This window comes from Sciurus vulgaris (assembly GCF_902686455.1).
Source record: "Sciurus vulgaris genome assembly, chromosome: 18".
In the NCBI taxonomy this organism is placed as follows: domain Eukaryota; kingdom Metazoa; phylum Chordata; class Mammalia; order Rodentia; family Sciuridae; genus Sciurus; species Sciurus vulgaris.
The window spans coordinates 11868417-11889064 of NC_136479.1; the positions used below are offsets into that span (position 1 = coordinate 11868417).

The 20648-nt window shown below is 42.8% G+C and overlaps 1 protein-coding gene across 7 annotated transcripts in view; it reads right to left on the reverse strand.

Annotated features, from left to right (window-relative positions):
* Window positions 1-20648, reverse strand: part of MARF1 (meiosis regulator and mRNA stability factor 1) — a 38771-nt gene that overhangs the window by 13433 nt on the left and 4690 nt on the right. For 3 of the 7 annotated variants that reach the window (XR_013760814.1, XM_079121940.1, XM_079121941.1), the window contains exons 3-20: window positions 18482-19171; window positions 17601-17775; window positions 16462-16688; window positions 15458-15575; window positions 14547-14719; window positions 11992-12420; window positions 11646-11803; window positions 11399-11557; window positions 10084-10276; window positions 9241-9419; window positions 7943-8023; window positions 5174-5410; window positions 4933-5052; window positions 4063-4238; window positions 2784-3004; window positions 1967-2109; window positions 1664-1797; window positions 493-695 (exon numbers count right to left, since the gene is read on the reverse strand). Coding sequence is in view for 6 of the 7 variants with exons in the window: in XM_079121940.1 (XP_078978066.1) it covers window positions 493-695; window positions 1664-1797; window positions 1967-2109; window positions 2784-3004; window positions 4063-4238; window positions 4933-5052; window positions 5174-5410; window positions 7943-8023; window positions 9241-9419; window positions 10084-10276; window positions 11399-11557; window positions 11646-11803; window positions 11992-12420; window positions 14547-14719; window positions 15458-15575; window positions 16462-16688; window positions 17601-17775; window positions 18482-19171 (3816 nt within the window). In the remaining variant the exon portion in view is untranslated. The remainder of the gene's footprint in view (window positions 1-492; window positions 696-1663; window positions 1798-1966; window positions 2110-2783; window positions 3005-4062; window positions 4239-4932; window positions 5053-5173; window positions 5411-7942; window positions 8024-9240; window positions 9420-10083; window positions 10277-11398; window positions 11558-11645; window positions 11804-11991; window positions 12421-14546; window positions 14720-15457; window positions 15576-16461; window positions 16689-17600; window positions 17776-18481; window positions 19172-20648) is intronic. The other 4 variants (XM_079121944.1, XM_079121943.1, XM_079121945.1 and 1 more) reach the window with 4 other exon arrangements.

Sequence of the window (20648 nt, forward strand, 5' to 3'; positions counted from 1 at the left end):
AATCCCCAGCACCGCAAAAGAAAAAAAAAAAAGTAAGTAAATTGTCATGTATGTTTTATGAAATTGTCATGTATGTTTTATGAAAATAAAAAATTTTAAAAGCAATTCAGGAGTTAAACAGTATTAATAAAATCAATCACAGAAATCAACTCAGCAGTTTAGCATATATAAGAGTTACCTCCTAGCCTTACTCGCATCTCCAGCATAGGGATTTTGGAAAGTATGGAGCTTGTGAGAGAATATCCAGCCTAAGAAATCAAATTAGCTAATCCTTTTCTTAATAATCACCCCAGAGAGTTTGAAAAATACTTCTTTATTGAAGAAGAAAAACATTTACCAAAAATACTACTGGGCTGACAGCACAGCTTATCTGAAGGGAATATTTCAGATTGTCATTCTGTTTCATAACTCCTTACTGCCCAGGAAAATGGGTCCTGAAAATGGAAAATAATTCCCTACACACGGTTCATAGAGTAGAGCGTCTTCACTCACTTGCAAAATCTCAGGTATGGCTTCGAAAAGTTCCAGGAGTTTGGTGAACCCATAGTAGGCGAGCTTGCACTGCCGGCCGAAGTGGTGGTGGTAGGAGGGGATGAACTTGTTGAAGGGCATCCGGAAGTGGGGCTGGTGTCGCAGCAGGTCGACGACATCCTTGGAGAACTGTTTTGTCCTTTCTATTTCATCCTGAGTGCGTTCTTTAAAAACAAAACAAAACAAAACAAAACGCAGGTCACGATCTTTTTCAAACCATTTGGGCTTGACATCCATGCTGCAGTGAGCCCTACTTGGAGTCTACAAGAGAGTCATCCTTGCTGTCCAAACACACACCATTCCAGCACATGGCCTCGTCCCTCTTTGTAAGTAGTTCTCATGTGAGTTCAAGGGCAGAACACTGGGAAGGCATGACACTATTATGGGATGCCGTAAAATACATGTGTATTCACCGTACAGTAGAAACAGCATCCCCTGTGGGCTAGCCGCCTCCTCTGCCCTGTATGAACAAGATATTTCAATAGTTCTCTGAATATAAAAGTAATCTAGAGCCTTCTAAATGATTGGGATTATAGATATGTGCCACCGTGCCTGGCTATTTGTACTAATTTTTAAATCAGAATTGCAGAAAGACTGACATTACTTATCTTCACTCTAGAATTCACAGACATCAGTGTTCTGCAGAAGCCAGTTTAGAATCGCAGACCCCCAACGCTGGGAGAGTGTGATGATAGGTAGATTTAACTATCCCTCCTCCCAGACCTAACTGGAATCATGAACACTCAAAAGACAAAACACAACACTTGAGTTCTCTTCTCTGCTCAGCTGTGCAAGTAAAGTGCTCGGAATGAAGAAGACACAAGCAATAGCCACGTGACACTCTGCTGCTGTGGCTGTAGTGTCCGCAGCCAGACGGGAGGGGACTGCACTTTAAGGGTGTCAGTGATGCTCTTTTCCTCATGAATTCCAAAATAACTAGTGTGCTTTCACTTGTGGTAAGTGGCTGCACCTACTCTGAGGAACACAGGGGAGCCACGTACCACAGCGATTCTCAAACTGCACTTTCCGTGGAATCCTCAGGAACCATGGAAAGGGAGGGGAAACCTACACTATTGCATTTTAAAATCGCCACTGCGAAGGACAGTATGTTCAGGGAATGTGAGCCACGCACCTCTTTTGGGAATACAAATCACCATATCTTGATCTTGCTGAGACAAGCAGATGGTTGTGTCTGGAATCTCTGATACGATATCAATCAACTCACAAACACCATACTCAGTAACATCCCAGTTCTTTGAGAAACACCTAGGTGCGACACCAGGAACGGGTGAAGAATGAGTAAAGTCATCATGACATTAACTACAAGTTTTCCAAAAGAGTGTTTAACAGGAAAGTTAGGTAACTGCTTAGACTCTGGAGAAAGAAAAAGTAATTTGAAATGTTTGCCTTCAATTCATACTTCTCTTCAACTCACCAATGATAAGCCTGCGAGAATTCTCTCACAATGACCTGCTTGCTGGCCTGGGATTTGAGAAGTTTTAGTAAATCCTGAGTAAAGCGCTTCACTTGAGCTCTGTGGGTGAGGGTCAGCAAACGTTTGGAGCCCATTCCAAGAATCTGCAAATCAAATATTTCGATTACTTACACTCATAGGACCTTGGGAGACATGGGCTTCACTGCTGCACTCTTCTGCCGCAACCTCAGGGAGTAGCTCCCTTTATGTATGATTAGCAATGTGAAACACTCCTAAATCAGGAAAGCATCAATAGTCAAAAAGAAAACTGCCTGCCTTGGACTGTTTGGTCCTGCACATACCACGGTCATGAGTATGAAAAGTGTATTGTCAGTCTGAACAACTAATTTTGACTTCAAAAGACAGTTAATGCTTTTCAAGCCATTTTTAAAAGAGAGCAAAGTCTTCATAGGGTCCAACCCTCAACATTCACAGAGGCACTCACAGATAAGTACAAGGATGTCCACAGCAGCTCCCCTGCAGCAGTGAACAACATGGAAAGAACTCTGTGGGGAGGGTGTCAGTCTTCAGAGACCTGAGGGAAGGTGCCCGCAGTCCTCTAAAAAGTGCCTTTAAAGTTGGAAACTTGTACCTTCCTCAAAAACTGAGGAGCCACCTGGTATATACTTTCTACACTTTGGACAAAACTTTTACAGGCTATTTTGATCACAATTGATATTTTAGAAATTAGCTTACTACCTATATTGTTTCTTTGCTTGGAGCAGCCAAAGCCATGAACGAACACTCCTGTTTCCGAACAATCCTTCAGCACTTTTACCTGCAACACGTGAGGCACTGCTTCCAGTAATTCAATCAGCTTGGAATAGCCATAGTCTGACACTCGGCACTGCTTTGCAAAATGACGGTGGTAGAATGGGATGAAGCTACTAATTGGTATGACACAAGACGGCTGGCTCTTCAGTAGGTCGATCACTTCTCTACTGAACTGGATCAGCTGGGGGTTCCCCACAGGGCTTTTAGAGCGCAGAAGCCAAGGGTCTAGAGAAAGAAAGGACATGCCTGAGGCAGGAGGCATGATTTCATCAGCTGAAAGGAAGGTCATGAACTTTCTAGTTCCTAGCTTGAGTTCAATCATGAGCAGGCGGAGGAAACCAAACAGCTGCTTCACATCTCTGCTTCTGTCCGAAGTCCCACACAACCAACTGGCCAGCCCAACTTATTTAAGGCTGGCAAATATTTTCCACTAATTCTTAAAGTCAAGTAGCCAAGTGAAGCACAGTTCACTAGGGTTACTTACAGTAGAAGTGAAAGCAGAGAGATTTTCCTTTATACACTGGTTGCATTTCAAGGATCCATTTGTAACTTGGTCATGTGGAACACACTTTCCCACAGAGACAAAGTTATAAATGATTATTAGGTAGGGAGCCCCCAAAGAGAGTAAGTAACCATGGAGAGCAGTAATGTTACAAAACTACTGAGACATAAAGCTGAGTCAGGAACAGGTCATACTACCTCGAGTGCTCATACTCGAAAAAAGGTTTTAATTTAAAAAACAAATAATCTGATGGAAATCTTTATAGGAAGGTGGATGAGGTTGTGGACTCACAGCACAGGAAAGAGAGAGGAAGGGCAGCACAATCTATGGCCCTGAGCAAGCTTAAGACTGGGGGGACATCAGAGGGACTCAGTAAGGGACTGTGGTACACACCCTCTCCTCCAAGAGCTGCCCAATTGGGCACAATTTCTCGATTGTCCTGCCTTGTCCCCTGCTGGCTGGGGGAAGTGGGAGGAGAAGGGGAGGACAAGCTGCAGACCACAAAGAAAGAAGTGCACATACACATGAAGGGACAATTTAAAATGCCACTCACAGGTAGTAGCATTTGACAGTGGCAACAGAGAGCATGCCCATGATTCAGAAATTTGCCCAAATGGAGGCCCTAAGTCCTTGTTGTTCAAAGCCACTTTCGCATTTATCAAAGAAAGAAATGTCAACCAAAATGAGTTTCAAAGGTAAATCCACATTAAGAGATATTTTCCTCAAACAGCTGAACCTATTTTTAAAAGCCCAGTCTGTGAGGTGGGTTGCTGACACTTACCGGTGTTTGGAGGTGGGGGCTTGTTGTGGATCCACTTCACCACCTTGACGCCATTCTGAGCAGTGGCTATGTTCACACCTGGAATGCAGGTGATGAAGTGTTCCAAGGGGACGCCCCCTTGGTTTTCCTGTACTACTTCTAGGTCACCAAACTCTGCAGCATAGCAATCTGGAAAGCTGAAGTGGGAAGGAAAAGAGGTTGAAATAAAATAATGGAAAAGCAAAGCACCCTCTAAATAGGAGGCTTCAGGCTAAGGTATCGGTTACTAAGTTACAGTTTAAAAGCCTACATCTGGTTTGAATGCTAAAATTAAGGTCTCAAGGAGGCAAACTGCTATGGCACTGGCCTCGGGATGCATTCTGATGGTCCCAGAAAGTCCTGGACAGTTTTCCAGGAGTAGGGCTTAACTCTGAGGCACCAGAGTTCCAGGTCAGTTACATATCTGCTTTAGCACCAGGGGCATCAGGGTCACTTAGTCCTGAACTGGCTTTTGTATTAAGCCCTCCATGGAACAGCTGAACGGACTCCTGAAGAGTACCTTTCTCTTTCAGGTCTTAAAATTTCCAAGTAGTTGAGGTTGTGTGCACTTTCCTGGAAACTCTACAGATTTCTATTACTGCACTTACAATATATCACTTTCCTCTGGAGAAGAAACTGTCCTGTTCACGTTTGTTTGTAAACCTTAGCACAAACACAAATTTTGTTGTTGAGATACTGAGTGAATAGACCCCACTTCAGATACAATTCAACTGCAAAGCGAAAACATTAGGACGACGTGCTCCCCAGGGTGTGGGGTAGTCAGAAAGGCCAGAGCTTCTCTGAAACAGAGAACTCAGGCGCTGCCTCCACAGTGGCACTGACATGGCTCACCTTAATAAAGGCACGGTGCCCTCGTGGGTCTGGAGAAGACTGTGCACCTGGGGTGCAAACGTCTTCAAAGAGAGAATCACAAAAGGAATTTTGTAGGAGTCTGGATCAAATTCATGTTCACTGCAGGAGAGAAAACAAGATGGTTAAGATTCCTCAGAGTTCTAAAACATTCAAAGGGTAATTAATTCGAGAGTTCACAGCCTTACATAAAAGGATTATTTAAGGAAAACCTGTGACACACCTGAAGTCCTTATTAGAACAATGCTGTCGGCAGACAGGCTCGTGGTACTCTAGCTCTTCAAATATAATTGGGCTGCAGTTCGTGGAAGAGCCGTCGTGTGACTGGGAAGACCCCAGGGGGCTCTGGCGGGCCTGACTGCTGGGTAGGAGACACACCAGCCGCCCATTTCCTTGTTCACGGATTGCGACTGTGTCTGTCAACTTATATAAATCTGACACATTCAGCTTGTGTCCAAACCTGAAAACAAACAGAGATATGCTAACTTAGAATGTTTTTCATTGTACAGAAACACCCGTCCCATTTAAATAAAGGACGATAACCAAGAATGCTTCCTGGTCAGGCACGGTGGCATGCCTGTAATTCCAGCTACTGGGAGGCTGGGGTAGGAGGACTGCCAGGTTCCAGGCCTACCTTGGCAATTTAGTGAGACACTATCTCAAAATAAAAATAAAAGAGGCTGTAGCTCAGTGGTAGACTGTCCCTGGGTTCAATCCCCAGGACTGCAGGGGTTAAAAAAATACTTCTTTCTCTCACTGAAAGTCAACCTAGCTGGGTGTGGAGGCACAAGCCTATAATCCCAGTGCTTCGGAGGCTGAGGCAGGAGGATCACAAGTTCAAGGTCAGCCTAGGCAGCTTAGTGAACCCTAAACAATTTGGTGAGACCCTGTTTCAAAATAAAAAATAAAAAAATAAAAAAGTGTGGGGATGTGGCTCAGAGTTTAAAAGCTCCTGGGTTTAATCCCTGGTATTAAAACAAACAAACAAAAACAAAACAAAAAAACCCTAGATTATTCTACTGTGAATTCATTTGCTACCAACTGAGGGATGCCTGGTACTCCTTGGAGTCATCTCTGGCCCAGTGCCCAGCACAATGACCACATCACTTGGCAGCCTCCCCTCTCTGCCTGCCCAGTTTGTGTAAACACTCTCATCCTATTTTCTCACTGGAAAGCTAGTGGACATGACCTCTCTCACCCAGCGTGGCCCCCTTGCTTCCAAATCCCTGTCACCTCTTTCACCTCTGCTCTGTCCTCACAAGCATGCTCCTTCCAGGGCTCTCACCCCGTCCCCCCTGCATGCCCATAGCTTTCGGGACTGTATAATTCAATCACCTCTAACTTGCACCTTGCATCCCTGGGCCCAGGCTCTGGACGCAGTCAGATTTGAGCTGACATCTTGACTCAACTGTGACCTTTGTCAAGATAAGCAACCCCGTCCGGGCCTCAGTTTGCCCAACTGTGGCGTGACATGTATCCCACAGGGCTGACGTGAGTGCTGCACATGTGTGAGCACGATGGGCTTGGCGGGAAGAATGTGCTCAAGAACACTGACTGCTCTCCCCTTTTGTCCAGCACTTCCTCCCAGCACCCACCATCCCATCTGCAGGGACTACCCTCGACCATAGCCCTTCCCGGTCCTCTCCTGACCAGGGGGATGTGCATTCCCTCCTGCTCCACGTGGTCTCCTACGGCCCAAGCTCCTCCGTGAGGAAAACCGTTTCTTGGGAGCTGCTGTTTGTCCTCCAGACTCTCCGCCCCTTCCCTCCCAGATTCCTCCTCAGGACTCCACTTCACCCCCAAACCACACGTATTCTTGGCCCCCTGGATTCCCAGTGTCTGAAGTGCCGTTTCCACACATCCCTGTAACAACACCCCCACCTCTGGGGTCTCCCCTGCCCCTGGTCCTGGTGACCTTCCACCCAGATCTGCTCCTCTCCATTTCTTATCCTGCCTTAACTGCTTCTAAGCCCATCACAACCACCTGAACGCCAATAACTGTCCTATCTTCAGGGCCAACTTCTTCCCCAAGGAAGCCCGTGAATGTGCAGAATAGTAACTTGAACTCTCTACCCGGTGGCCCCAAAGGCCCCTAGAGCGTGTATGTCCACAACCCAGGATGCTCGTCAAACCTCTGACTCATGCTTTACTTCCTTATTTCCAGTTTAACGTCCAACCATGCTCCCAGTTTCCCAAGGCAAGAGAACCCAGAGTCAACCTGCCTCTGCCCTTCACTCCCTGCCTGCTCCTGTTGCTCCCATTTCACTGTCATGGAGATCTGTCATTCAGTCCTTTGAGCTTTTTGTTCCCACAGCATCTGCTCAGCATTGGACCTGTAGAGATACTCCCACTGTCTCCCAGCACCCTGCTCATGCCACCTGACTTCTGCCACCAAGAGTCTCCTGTCATCACCGCTCCCCTCCCTCGCTTCCACAGCACTGGGGTGGCTCCCTGTTTTCCATGGGATCACAGTCAAGCTCCTTTTCTCCTGTGCCTAAGATTCTCCCTGCTCCTACTTTTCAATGAGTTTTCTTTGATTTACATGGAAATTTCTGAGCATCTCCTCTTCCCTTCTAGACACAGCGCCTTGGGGGCAAGGGCCAGGCCTTGCACACTGCACTCCCCACAGCACTCAGCTCTCACCAACATCATCGTGCGCTGGTGCTGAGGACATGGCCAGGCCAGACTCAGCACTGGCCAGGGTGTACAGTCCAGAACAAACTGAAATGTTTATTCAATGAACAATAAAACTAATAAAAAAAACTAAAAGAACTAGATTAGGGGAAAAAAGAATAGATTTGGGGATTAAAGTCTAAATTTGCTAAAAATAAAAGAAGTTTTTTAAATGTATGTTAGATTCAAAATTTATATCAGAACAACACTGTTTCAGGTCCTGTAGGAGGCCGGTGGATCCCTGAATGGCACCACGGTCCATGCATGCAAGTCACTTATCAGTACTGACTGGATCAGTGAAACAATGAACCTAACTTACTTTTTTTCGTAGATATCTGTGAATTTAAAAAGAGGCAAACAACAGGCAGGAGCATCCTGAAGAATAGACATCGTTTCTGCACTGTAAGACAAAAGTTTAATCAATTAGAAAGCATATCATTTCTTCTACATTACAAAGCATGTGTTCAAAAAAGAGTCCATAAAATTAACAAAACGTGTAAATACCAAGTAAATTTACCAGTTTCTGATATGTTGATTTGTTTTCCAGAAAAATTTAAAGGACGAATTTTAGAGATAAGCCAATGAGAGATTAAGTTACACACTAGACTTTTATCAGAATTTCCCTGCCTAAGGAGCAGAAAGACTATTCACAGTATGACAATCACCTGGATGCTACTACAGAGCGAAAGACTAGTTCAGAGTTTGAATTATCTCCTGCCATGGTGTTGAGACATTATATACACAGGATCAGAACTTCTATATATGTGAGTGTAACATAACACGACATAATCTCAACTGTTGTTTAAAAATCAAAAGGTACAAAAGTAAATAAATAAACCAAACCACTCAAAGGGAAGTTAAAATGAACAAACAACAACAACAAAAAACCTCGAAATGCCCAAATGTCAACTGTGATTGGAAAATGCCCAAATGTTAAGTGATTGGCTTTGAGCCACAGAATTATGGATGACTTTCTCCCCTGTTGCTTTTGTTTCTGAACTTTCTAAATTTTCTTTAATGAGAATTATTTTTATTTTGTTAGAAAAACAAATAACTTAAAATAACAGTGAAATGCAAGTTAGAGATAAGATCCAAACAGATACTCAGGAGAGCTTCCTGTTTTAAAATAGGGATAGCCAAAGGAGAATCAAATCTTAGTATAAATAAAGCCACAGGATTCCCCAAACTGACACAGTTGTAAAGCACACTATTGGGGCTGGGTGGCTGTGTGACAATAGGGACACGTCACTCAGCTTAGAGAGCTTAGAGTTAGATCTAGTGTGCAAGGAGAATGTACCTTCTACCAAGAGTTGAAACATTTTAGGTTTTTCAGGCTTGTAAGCTCTTAAGAGTTCTATTTTTAGAACCTGTTTTGGGTGTGTGGCATACTGTTTTACTCCCAATTGCCTGTGAAGTTTAAGTTGTACTTTGCCTACAATTAATGACTACATAAGACTCAAGTGGCTTATTTCTAACTATATTGATTGAGAATAAGCATTACTGCATCACAACAGAATGGGGAATGTGATAAAATACATTTTTATTATTTTCAAAACAGTTTCTGGGTCAAATGTTATTTCCTGGAATAAATGATGGGGTGTTTGCTTTGTTTCTTACCTCAGTAAAGAGAGTGATTTATTAGCAGCTCCTGTGGCAAGTGAGACCAGGATCTTCTTGCTGCCAATTTTACACCTGTGGAGGCTATTCACTGCACTGATGGCTTCTTGCAGGTTTTCCATTTGCACAACAGCCTTGAGCTGGTAATCTGTATGGGGGCTGAGCTCAACATTCTTCACCTATGATCGGAAAAAGGAAAATGGAACTACATCTACCCAGGTCCTGCCATTTAGAAACACATCTGGACTTGAGGGCCCCTATGAGGGAACCTGTATGAATGCTGCACTTCCACTGGCCAGAGAGAGGTAAGCTGGGACAGGGTGACTTTCAGGGGTGTAAACTAGGCCTGGTCTGCCTGTGTGATCTGGCACACAGCTGTCTGAGGCAGTCTCAGGCCAATGCACAGGAGGGGTCTTTCAGGTCTTCTGCACTCTGCAAAACCCCAGACTAAAAAAAGTAGATTTTGAGCAAACTGTATCTCAAGGCTGAGTCAGGAACAACAAGAAATAAAAATAGCCAACATTACTTAAGAATGCTTTTTCTGTATTTTTGTAGGCAGTGCTAACTAAAACCCATGAATGTTTTGTTTTCTAGAGTGTCATTTAAAGCCTATGACAAGTGCTTCTCATTGCCAGGTCTCCTGCTCTCTGGGACCATATCCTAGAAACTGGGCATAGAGCACAATCCAAGCAGACCTGAGAGAAGGGAAGGAGTTCAAACCCATCCAGTCACATTTACACCCTGGCTGTGGTATGTGTGCCAAATTAAGTTCTCTTGACTTACCAAAGATTAAAACAAGTTCTCTCTACCAAAGGGTAAAATGAACCAGAGTGAGAAGGTTACCTTGCCATGCCTAGAAAAGGCCTCTTGGAGGAGCTGCTGCAGCTCCTTCCGGGATAACCTGTAGTCCATGTTGCTGACCTGGATGTCAGCACCATTTGCAAATGGGTCTGGGCAGTCGGCTCCGCTGCTGGGATCAGCAACGCTGAAAGCAAGTGGGGATGCTCTGTTTAAGAAGTTTGGAGACATACTCCTGCTGGAAACACACACGGAGATTAGTCTTTTAAAAAAATGTATTTAGGTCTTAAAATTCAGGCTTTGTATGAAGACACACATAGAAAATAGCTTTCCTATTTGGTTTTCAAATGGGCTTTTTATCTTAAACATACACAGATTTAGAAATATTGTCTGAAGTACTATCTGTTGACCTCTTTTAAACAACGAATGAATTAATCAATATCAAATATTCTTTCGTGTATTATTTAAAGGCAGGAATTACAGGCAGCCTTGATGAACTAACTAGGAAATTAACCTGTTACCGACTTCAGTCTTTAACCTCATCTGTGGCTCTGAAAAATCTAAATATTCTGGTTCATATGCAGTGGTCCTTCTGCACAATAAGGAAAATGTTCACATGAATTTTTAGATGTAATGTTATAGGCTCACAGTCATTTTCTACAGTGATTCTTCACCAACTCAGGAGAAGAAATGTAATGTCAGAAGGAGCCCAGGGGACTATGAAACGCTTCATGGTTCCCTGTGTCTCAAGCCTCAAGAATTACTTGGAAAGAGTTTAGAAAACTTAGATAAGGGAGGTGATAGACAAAGTGGTCTACAGAGACCCTTACTTTTCAAGCAGCTTTCTATAAAGTGTCAGATTAATAAGCCTGTAATCCCAGCAACTCAGGAGGCTGAGGCAGGAGGATCACAAGTTCAAGCCAGCCTTAGCAATTTAGTGAGCCCTGTCCCAAAATAAAAAATAGAAAGAACTGGGGTATGTGGCTCAGTGGTAAAGTGCCCTGGATTTAATCCCTAGTCCCAAAGAAAGAAAGAAAAATAACCAACGCATGCCTAGTTTGGGCTCTTTCCTCAACACAACAAATGTAAGGACATCGTAACATGCCTCCCATCACTAGCCAGGGACTCCAAGTAGGATTCTCTCTGGTCTCTGCTCACAAAGACTTCCACCGGAGAAGGGGAATGGCAAGAAGTACCACCCCTGAACGTTAGCAGGACCTACGGAAACAGGACTGGCAGTGGGTGCTGGAAGACTTATCTTTTGCTTTGGGTACTTCTGTATTCTCTTCAACACACACACTAGTGTATGAGCCTTCCTATTACATGTAACCACCTGTGTTGGTCAGGAAGCTGGACTCACCTAGGAGTCCAGGACGGAGAGGTGAGCAGAGGGCTAACTCGCCTTGACGCCATCAACTCACTAAAAGCAGACGGGTAGCTCACTCGGAAGACAGTCTCCTCTGTGTCTTTTTTCTCTACAGGAGAACTGGTGACACTTCGGGTACTGAGGTTCTCTTTTCTAATAGAAGGAAAAATTGAAGGGGAAAGGTCACGTGTCTCCCTTCACATTGAAGACGCAACTTTTGAGAAAAAGTAACACAACACACTTCTGATTGCCTTTGTAGAGCGATTCTGCCATCCCGGGGTTTTTCGGCGTCGGCACCACGGCGCTTGGATTACTGTGAGGAGCTGCTGCCAGTCTCACGTGACCTGGCTGCTGCTCACTGCTTCTGTTACCAGGCTTTGACTCCATGCGGCACAACTCCTTAAGAGACAAGTGCAGGGGGTTCAAATTTAAGTACTCAAGATGTGTTAGATCCTGCACAGAAAATAACTGACTTAGAGTTTTATCAAAACTAAAATAAGAGGACACCCCAAGAGCCAGCAGGCACGTGAAGCATGAAAAGAAACCAAACCTACCATAAGCTTAAGAACACAAGAGATCAAAATTACCTGTAAACTTTTAACATTTGTACTTCTTGTAGCAGATCCAGAATTTGCCTGCAAGACTTTTCCAGGCATGGCTTTGGCACTGGAAGATTGTTCACTTGCATCTTTGATGAGGCACAATTTTGGATTCTTAAGTTTTTTGGGAGACTTCACTTTATCAGAAATTGCATTTGAACTCTTTGCTTCACAGAGTTCTCTGTGTTTTGGAGTAAATGACACAATGATCCTATTACCAAAGACATCTTCATTTTCCATTCGCTTCTGAGCCCGTTCTGCACTGTCTTGGTTTATGAAACGCAGAATCGCACTGCAGCCTGTGATGCTCAGCACTTTCCCACCACAGTTGTCAGACAGGCGTCTGAGCCTGTTACTGATGCTCTTGCCATCTTTGTTTGCTGGCAGGTTATAAACATAGAGCAGAGTGTGGCACTGCTAATACAGAAGACAGCGTTACATCAGGTCAACTCAAGGGCACAATTTCTGTTTCAAAATAAGAACGAGCAACTTCCAAACTTCAGCTAACAACCAAGGCGGGGAGGCGGAGTGATTCAGATGGGAGAGGATAACCTTACGCAGGGCTGACAAGGGAGCTGGATGTTGTTTTAAAAAGATGCTGGGCACGGAAGGCCCAGCATGATTCCATTTCAAAAAATGTGCAGGGGCTGGGGATATAGCTCAGTTGGTAGAGTGTTTGCCTCGTAAGCACAAGGCCCTGGGTTCAAATCCCCAGCACTGCAAAAAAAACAAAACAAAACAAAGCAAAACAAAAAAAAATGTGCAGAAAATAAAGATTAGTAGCTGCCACAAGTGGGAATGGGGATATACTACAAACTGGCAAAAGGAATCTTATTGAAATAATAGAAATATCTTAAAACTGGCTGTATAGCTCAGGAAATTTACTTAAAAATCATTGAATTGTATAAGAGGTAAATTTTGTGCTATATAAATAATAGTGCAATAAGACGTTTTTAAAAAGTCTTTTTATTTATCAAATAGGGCTGTTGAGTGATATTGTACAAAGTTATAGCCTATCAAGCTACAATAGCAGGTAGACAGCAGTTAGCCTGGAAGTTCTACCAGACACTGGGTGGTCATGATCCTTTCAGAGAATTGCAATGTATGTACTATGAAACAAACCCACAAAAATGCAAGAAAAAACTTAATTATGAAAATGTTAAACCCAAAAGCCATAAAAGAAATCACTAAAAATGGGCAGAAGATGTGAACAGTCTACAGAAAAGATATCAAGAACCAACAACCATAAGAGGAAATTTTGCACCTTGTTATTGATTATAAAAAGGCGAACTATGTATGGGCAGACAGTATTTTTCACCTATGAGACTGGTAAACAGCCAGAACAAACATTTTTGCATTTATAGTTGGCAAGAATGTACCACCTTCCTGGAGGACATTGTGGATCCTGTCAGTAAAATTCTGACTCAAAACAGTCACACACTACAATTTAGCCCAGGAATTCAAAGATGATATGGATGAATCTGCCGGAGATGGTGAAAAACTGGGTATAACCAAAATGTCCAGTAAGAGGTAGAATGATTAAAGACCAGCCAGATAGGTATGTTGCAAATCAACATTCTGCTGGTTTTTAGAATGTGGTGATTTATATCAATATATATTAATATGGAAAGGTATCTAAGCTATAACATTGGTGGGTTAAAAAAAAAAAGTCATTAGAACACTATATATGTGAAACCACTTTTCTTAATTTACTTAAATGACTGACTTACGTTTTCTAAGTGCTTACTCTTTTTTTTCCTTAAGTGAGGATGTTGGATGAGATCTTTTCTAAGGCACATCTTAACAGTCATTGAATTGTGTGCAAACTGCATTTCATGTACATTTAATGTATGGGATTGCCCGCTTACCTAGGTCACCTACACCTTAGGCCTTCTCCATCATCACTATTATTTCTTTAGAAGTTGCACATACATTCTCCAATCATTTAAACACAGCTCAGCACTGCAGTACACTGTCCTGTCCCACATCAAGTCTAGCAGAGTGCTGTTCCTCCTGGAAACATGCTCCCACTCTCCCAGCAAGTGTTTTAGCTAGATTACAGGTGTAGCAGCCGCTGCCAGTCCTACTGCCCAGGCATGACAGAGCAGACACTACAGAAAGCCCAGGATTCAAAGCCTGCTGAGCCTAGGGATCACAGGCCCCACAAAATGCACAATAACCACGTTTATGGGTTGCCAAACACCCAAGTATGTGCGAATTCTCACCATATTCTCTACCCATAATACTTATTCATTACTTCTATCCATTTGATATAAAACATTGCTAGTTTTGGAGACAATGCAAATGACTACTGGTAAGGTAAATCTACCCCCTGATGATAGTCTGAAAAAAATAAAAGGAAAATTCATACATATCCATTCTCTATCAAGAACAAGCAAAAGGTTTCCAAGACTTATTTCAAAATCTGATCAGCCTCGTGCGAAGAACAACCCCACCTGGATATGGAAATTCCTTGGTAAGGGCTGTCTTTCAGCCTCGTTAATTCAATCTTGGAAAATGGCAAAAATAACAAACACACTTACTGGCATTTTTAGTGGTAACCTGGGGGGCAAGTCAGAAATGAATTCTTCAAATCTGATTAGCTCGTTGGCATGATGCAGCAGTGCTTCCGACGCCTGGTTTTTATGAACCAAAATTATGTGGAAACCATGCCTGTGTCTCAGGTCACTAAGTTCCAGTGCGAAGTTGACATCGGCTGAAAGAGAAGATACAACCTCATCCTCACACCTTAGAATGTGCGACAAAAACAACTCCAGTGACACCCATTGAGAAGAAAGGACTGGCGGGCTCCTATTCAAGGTTGTTTTCCCTGTTAAGGAACACGAGCACATTTCCCATCATGAGACTTAACACAATAGGACGATTGTGCCACATTCCTACATGCAGTTCTAACACGTCTATTTCTTTTAGCATTATTAGGAAGCAAACATCAATGTGCTGGGGAGACTCAAATTTGGAAATTATTCATTTTGGAGTTTTTAAGTTAATAACACTGGGTCCAGGTTAAAAATACCTGCACAGCCCAAATCATACTTTAATAAAACTGGTACCATTAAGAACTCAAGTTATGCTGCCTGGGAGGCTGAGGCAGGAGTTCAAAGCCAGCCTCAGCAATGTAGTGAGGCCCTGAGAAACTCAGCAAGACCCTGTCTCTAAATAAAATAAAATTTTTTTTAAAAAGGGGGTGGGATGTGGCTGAGTGGTTAAGCACCCCTGGGTTTAATCCCCAGAACCAAAAAATAAAAAGAACTCAAGTTTTAAGGAGACAATATAAAAATTCAGACTAGATTTTTTTCTAAATAATTCACCACAATAAGCGTCAGCATGTTGCTGATTTCAGCCTCTTTGGGGGCTCACTTCACTTTCACGTGTGTCTGGTTCTACAACTCCCACAGAGAATCTAACTGAAGTCAGCAGACATCTTTACACTTACTTGACACAAGAACGACAGTGGCTGGGGCGGTGTGAGTGTTTGCGAACCTTCGGAGACTCTGTCGGAGCTTATCGTCTGCAGCATTCTTTGCGGTAGCATTGATGTGAGCAACGGTCACCTGCATTGATTTATAACATGGGCAGGCAAGCAAGAGGTGAGGTTAAGAGAACTGCTACACATTCTGCCCACATTTTAGTACATGACTCTTGAGAAAAGAAACTACTATTATCAGGAATGGAAAGCTGGGGGTGTAGCTCAGGGTCAGACAACCTGGACTAAATCTCAGTCTTAAAAAGATTGCTTCTCTACTCAGGGGCTTAGTTTTGTAAATTTCAAGTAACAAGTCCTATGTGCCTGGTTCCATAGCAGTTTTCAAAAACCCAAAGAAAGCTGGGTGGTGGCATAGACTGTAATTCCAGCAACTTGGGAGGCTGAGGCAGGATCTCATGTTCAAGACCAGCCTCAGCAACTAAGTAAGGCCCTAAGCAAGTTAAAGAGATCCCGTCTCAAAAATAAAAAGGGCTGGGGATGTGGTTCAGTGGTTAAGCGCCCCTGGGACGGACCGACGGACGGACGGACGGACGGACGGACGGACTAAATAAATAAATAAATAAAATAAATAAATTAAATAAATAAAAGAAAACCCAAAGAAACCATCTGAACATAAACACAAATAACATTATTGAAAGATTAAACATGATTTAGTGATTTCTAGCACCTTAGGAATAATATTTTGCTTATTTCCTTTATTTGAAAACTTAATGCAGAAATGTAGTATCATTAAACAAATTTGTAATTTTTTTTTTTTTTTTGTTGTGGTACTCGAATGTATGCAGGGGCACTCTGTCACTGAACTACATCCCCAGTCCTTTTTTATTTTAAATTTTGAGACAGGATCTCATTAAGTTGACCAGTTTGGTCTCAAATTGGATCCAGTTGAGTTGCTTGGGTTATAGGCATGTACTACCACACTTGGCTGCTAGATACTTAAATTTTTTTTTTACCTGGCAATTATTCAGCTCTTGAATAACTTCTTTGTTTTCTTTACTGATGTCACACACACAGATGAACTCTGCTTCTCTGTGACCTTTAAAAAATTTTTCACGGATTCTCTGTACAACAGTGGTAGCTGACCGGCCAGAAGGTACCGAGCAGTTTTCAATATCCCAAAAAACTCCAATGGGGGGTAAGTTTTCTAGCACCTGTCCAGCTATTGCAACTTCCGGTGACCCTTAAGAAACGTTAACACTTTCAATTACACGTAGTGAAAAAGAAAATGGCAAATTAAAACACATTAACAGGTTGTAACCTAACATTCTTAGTGGCAGAAAAGCTAAATTTTGATGGATGCTAAGTTCAGGATATCAACCATACTGACTGACCTAAAAAGCAACCAAGGTGCCAGAGTATTACTTTAAGATTATTCCTGTTTCTCAAGAGAGAACAAATCCATAGGCCAACTGACTTTAGGCTCATAATAAAGTATCTTGAAGCATGAGCCATTCTCACACTGACCAGTGATGCTGCTCTGAACACTAAACACCTAATCAGTTGGATACTACTGCTCCACGACCTGATTCTCATGCACGGCCCTGCTTCTCTACCTACTCAGTGAGGAAGAACACTAAAGAGATGACCAAGGTGAAGCTGTTACTATTGTTGACTTTAAAGTACTTTTAGCGCTTCATTAACATCTGATTTAACATTTAAAAATGTCTGAAAAATATATTAACTACTTTTGAGAAGAAATGATTTTAACTGAGAACTCTTGGATTTTCAAATTGTTTAATATCAGCAATTACTAAAATGTTGTAAATACTAAATACTTCTAGGGTGTACACAGCAGTAGGCCCAATTAGGAACCTGTTGGCCCCACGTTTTCTAACGCACTTCCCATTTTTCTATACATAGCTTCTCATCTCAAACAGCCTCCACCCAACAGCAAGGGCAGATGACTTACTGGTTTGTAGTATTAATAAAAAAAATTTTACCAGGAGATGGAAGGGGAGACTCACACAAGCTTTAGAACTCAAATACAGCTTTAGAACCACAAGGAATCTTTTAAAGGTGATTAAATGCAATGTTAGTACCAGCTACTGAAAACTACTTAAATATGAACATTTTATGCCATACTGTCATTTACCAAATTTCGAAGCAGCTTTGCCTAGACTGGTCGTCAATAGCAACGTGGTCTCCTTCCCTGTTCCTTTGGTTCCACAGCCATTACACAGAGGGATAGCAAGAGGTGCAGGTTGAGTATTTGGAGGTGGTATATTTGGCCAGACTTTAGCAGCATCAATTATACTATTTCTTGCCGGCTGTTTTAAAATTTTTTTAAAAAAGGAGGAGGTTTCAGATACATCATTTCAGAACCTAAAGTTACACACAACTGAAAACACATTCTAAGTGTTTCACCTTACGACCTAAACTCTGATAAAATGTATTTTCAAATAATCTTTCCCAGAATGATTATCAATTCATAGCCTCATTTCAACGAGTGACTTGAAATGATCAGGGTAGACATCACATGACAGGACCTCTGCACTCTGGGGCACACTTCTGCTACGATGGAACCTCAGGCACTCAACGTGAGGGCAAGGCAGTCTTTCCCTGAACTCTGACTGAGGCTGAGTTTCAAGTTCCCCATGTTATCACAATGACAATATGGGGTTATTTACATTACCTGAAACTCATCACTATAGGTAAAGAATTGAACTGTGCCCTAGCCATTAAAGATAAAACAACACAGAGCTTTTACGGAACTAGGTTCTTAGGTTGGGAACACAATTATTTCAACCAGGGACTCTAAAAGCATAAGCTACAAAAAAAAAAAAAAAAAAAAAAAAAAAAAAAAACAACCCTGCCCTTTTGGGAACGCTCTCCCATCTTGCCCTTGCTTCCTTTAGGACCCATAGAGGTTGTGCTCATGGGGAGAGACCTACCCAGTGCACAACAACACACTTCAGAAAAGTCATTCCTCAAAACCTCAGCTGCACCCAATATAAAAAATAAAAAGATACAAACCTTGTTTAGACAGTCTTCGCAGTAAAGTGAGCCCTTTAAACAAACCGGAGGTACCACATTTAGGTGTAAAGAGTTGGTGCACAAGTGAGGCGTTAGCTCCGACTGTGAAATGTGCTCTTCCAAACGCCCTGGAGCCCCACTTGTGAAATCAGAACAGGGGAAATAGCCAGCAGAGGTGCAGCCCTGGAGAGTCGGAAACTGATGCAGCTTGTGCACGCTACCATGACATGACTGGAAGTGGAGCTTTCCACAACAGGGGAGGTGTTTGCAGGAGGACAGATTACTCTCTAGACACGTGCTGGGAAAGTCACTTGCAATGCCTGCCAAGTTGCTCCTAGCTGAGGCATTCTGGAGTGAAGACGCAGACTGGAAAGCAAACCCTGACCCTACCTGACACGTGACTGTCCTGGTGCTCTGTGAGTCTAAGAGTGCGCCCGTGTGAATCAAGCTACCGGTACCTCCACTACTGCCGCCACCACCACCACCAAAATGCATTGGCGAAGTGGAGGAGTCATTAGGGCAATGAGCACAGCAGCTTACTTTGGGGACAGTTGAAAGCTGTATTTTAGGTTGCTGAAGAGAATGAATATCAGGAAGTGGGACTGCTGGAAAAAGTTTAGAGCCAGCATGAAGGGGAGATGGTACATCCTTTAATTCCACAGCAACTTTCTTGTTCTCCATGTACTCTTTCTGAGAAAAGAAAATTGGAACACAAGTCAATTTTATGAGGTCAGGGATTTCGTTACTCATATACTACTCTATTAAAAAACACAAGTCGTGTTGAATTCTGTTTACGTCACTCAATCATAACCCAACAAAATGAAATAGCAGCTAAGATCAGGGGTGTTCTTCAGAAAGGTCTATAGGATGTGAACAGAGAAACACAACTAATATGAAGACTATGTTGCTGGACAGGATGGCACAAGCCTGTAATCCCAGTGACTCAGGAAGCTGAGGCAGGTGCATCACAAGTTCAAAGCCAGCCTCAGCAGCTTGGCGAGACCCTAAGCATCTTAGCGAGGCCCTGTCTCAAAATAAAAAATAAAAGGGCTGGGGATGTGGCTCAGGGGTTCAGCACCTTTAGGTTGTTCAATCCCCAGTACTACAAAAAAGGGGAGGGTCTGCTTATGTCTTCAGCAAGGCAGGTTAACCATTCATGCCTCAGTGACTTCCCCTCACAGGACTTTCTAAAGTCAAGACAGATGGCATGAAAACAGTAATGTCACAAACTGCATTTATAAAGACAGCTTGCAAGCAAAGTGGTTTACTAAATAGTTCCTGCAGTCAGTGCATCAGGGGTTTCAGTAGGATTCCCTAAGAAAGAAGAATTAAGATTCCAAATGGTTCAGCTCTGTTGTCAAGGACACTTATGAAATGACAGGATGTCATGACCTAAAGCCACAATCACAACCATCTTACTAAGCCAGAGAAAAGAACAAGAGTACTTAGAAACCCATCTGGGAAAAATGTAAACAGTCTGCCATCTGACTCCAACATAGTAGGGGACAGTATATAAAAAAGGTTATAAGCCTGGCATTGCTGTTAAGAGAACTGAGGTTGAAGCTGATGCTCCAAAGCTTGTGACTTTGGGTTAGTTACTTAACCTCTCTAAGCTTTGGTTTCCTCATCTATAACCTGGAAACCATAAAATGCACCTTCCACAGTTGTTGAAAGATGAAATGGGATTCAGCATACAAAGTACTAAGCACAATGCTGGGTCCCTGAAAGGGCAATCTAACTAATCAATCACCCTTATGAAATGACTGCAGAACCCTTAATACAAAGAGGCCCTCACGTGGTGACTGAAACACGCAGGTCTGTTGGCAAAGAAAGGCCTTTCTACTGTTATTCTACACTCACCTGGAGGAATCTAAATTTTCAGTTAGACTGTTCCTTAAAGGGTATGGATAATAGCAACGGGCTGACTGGCAACAAGCAGCATGCTTGGGCGACTTGATGATTACCCTTCAGACTGGAAATTATGAACACACTGGCATTTCAATTTACATATATCAGGGTCTTAAGGGCAGTGTTATGAGCTGGTCACCGAAACCTACTCCGTTATGCATGCCACTGTCAAAAACAACCTTTGAGCTGGGCACAGTGGCACACACCTGTAATCTCAGCGACGCAGGAGGATCACAGGTTCAAAGCTAGCCTCAGCAAC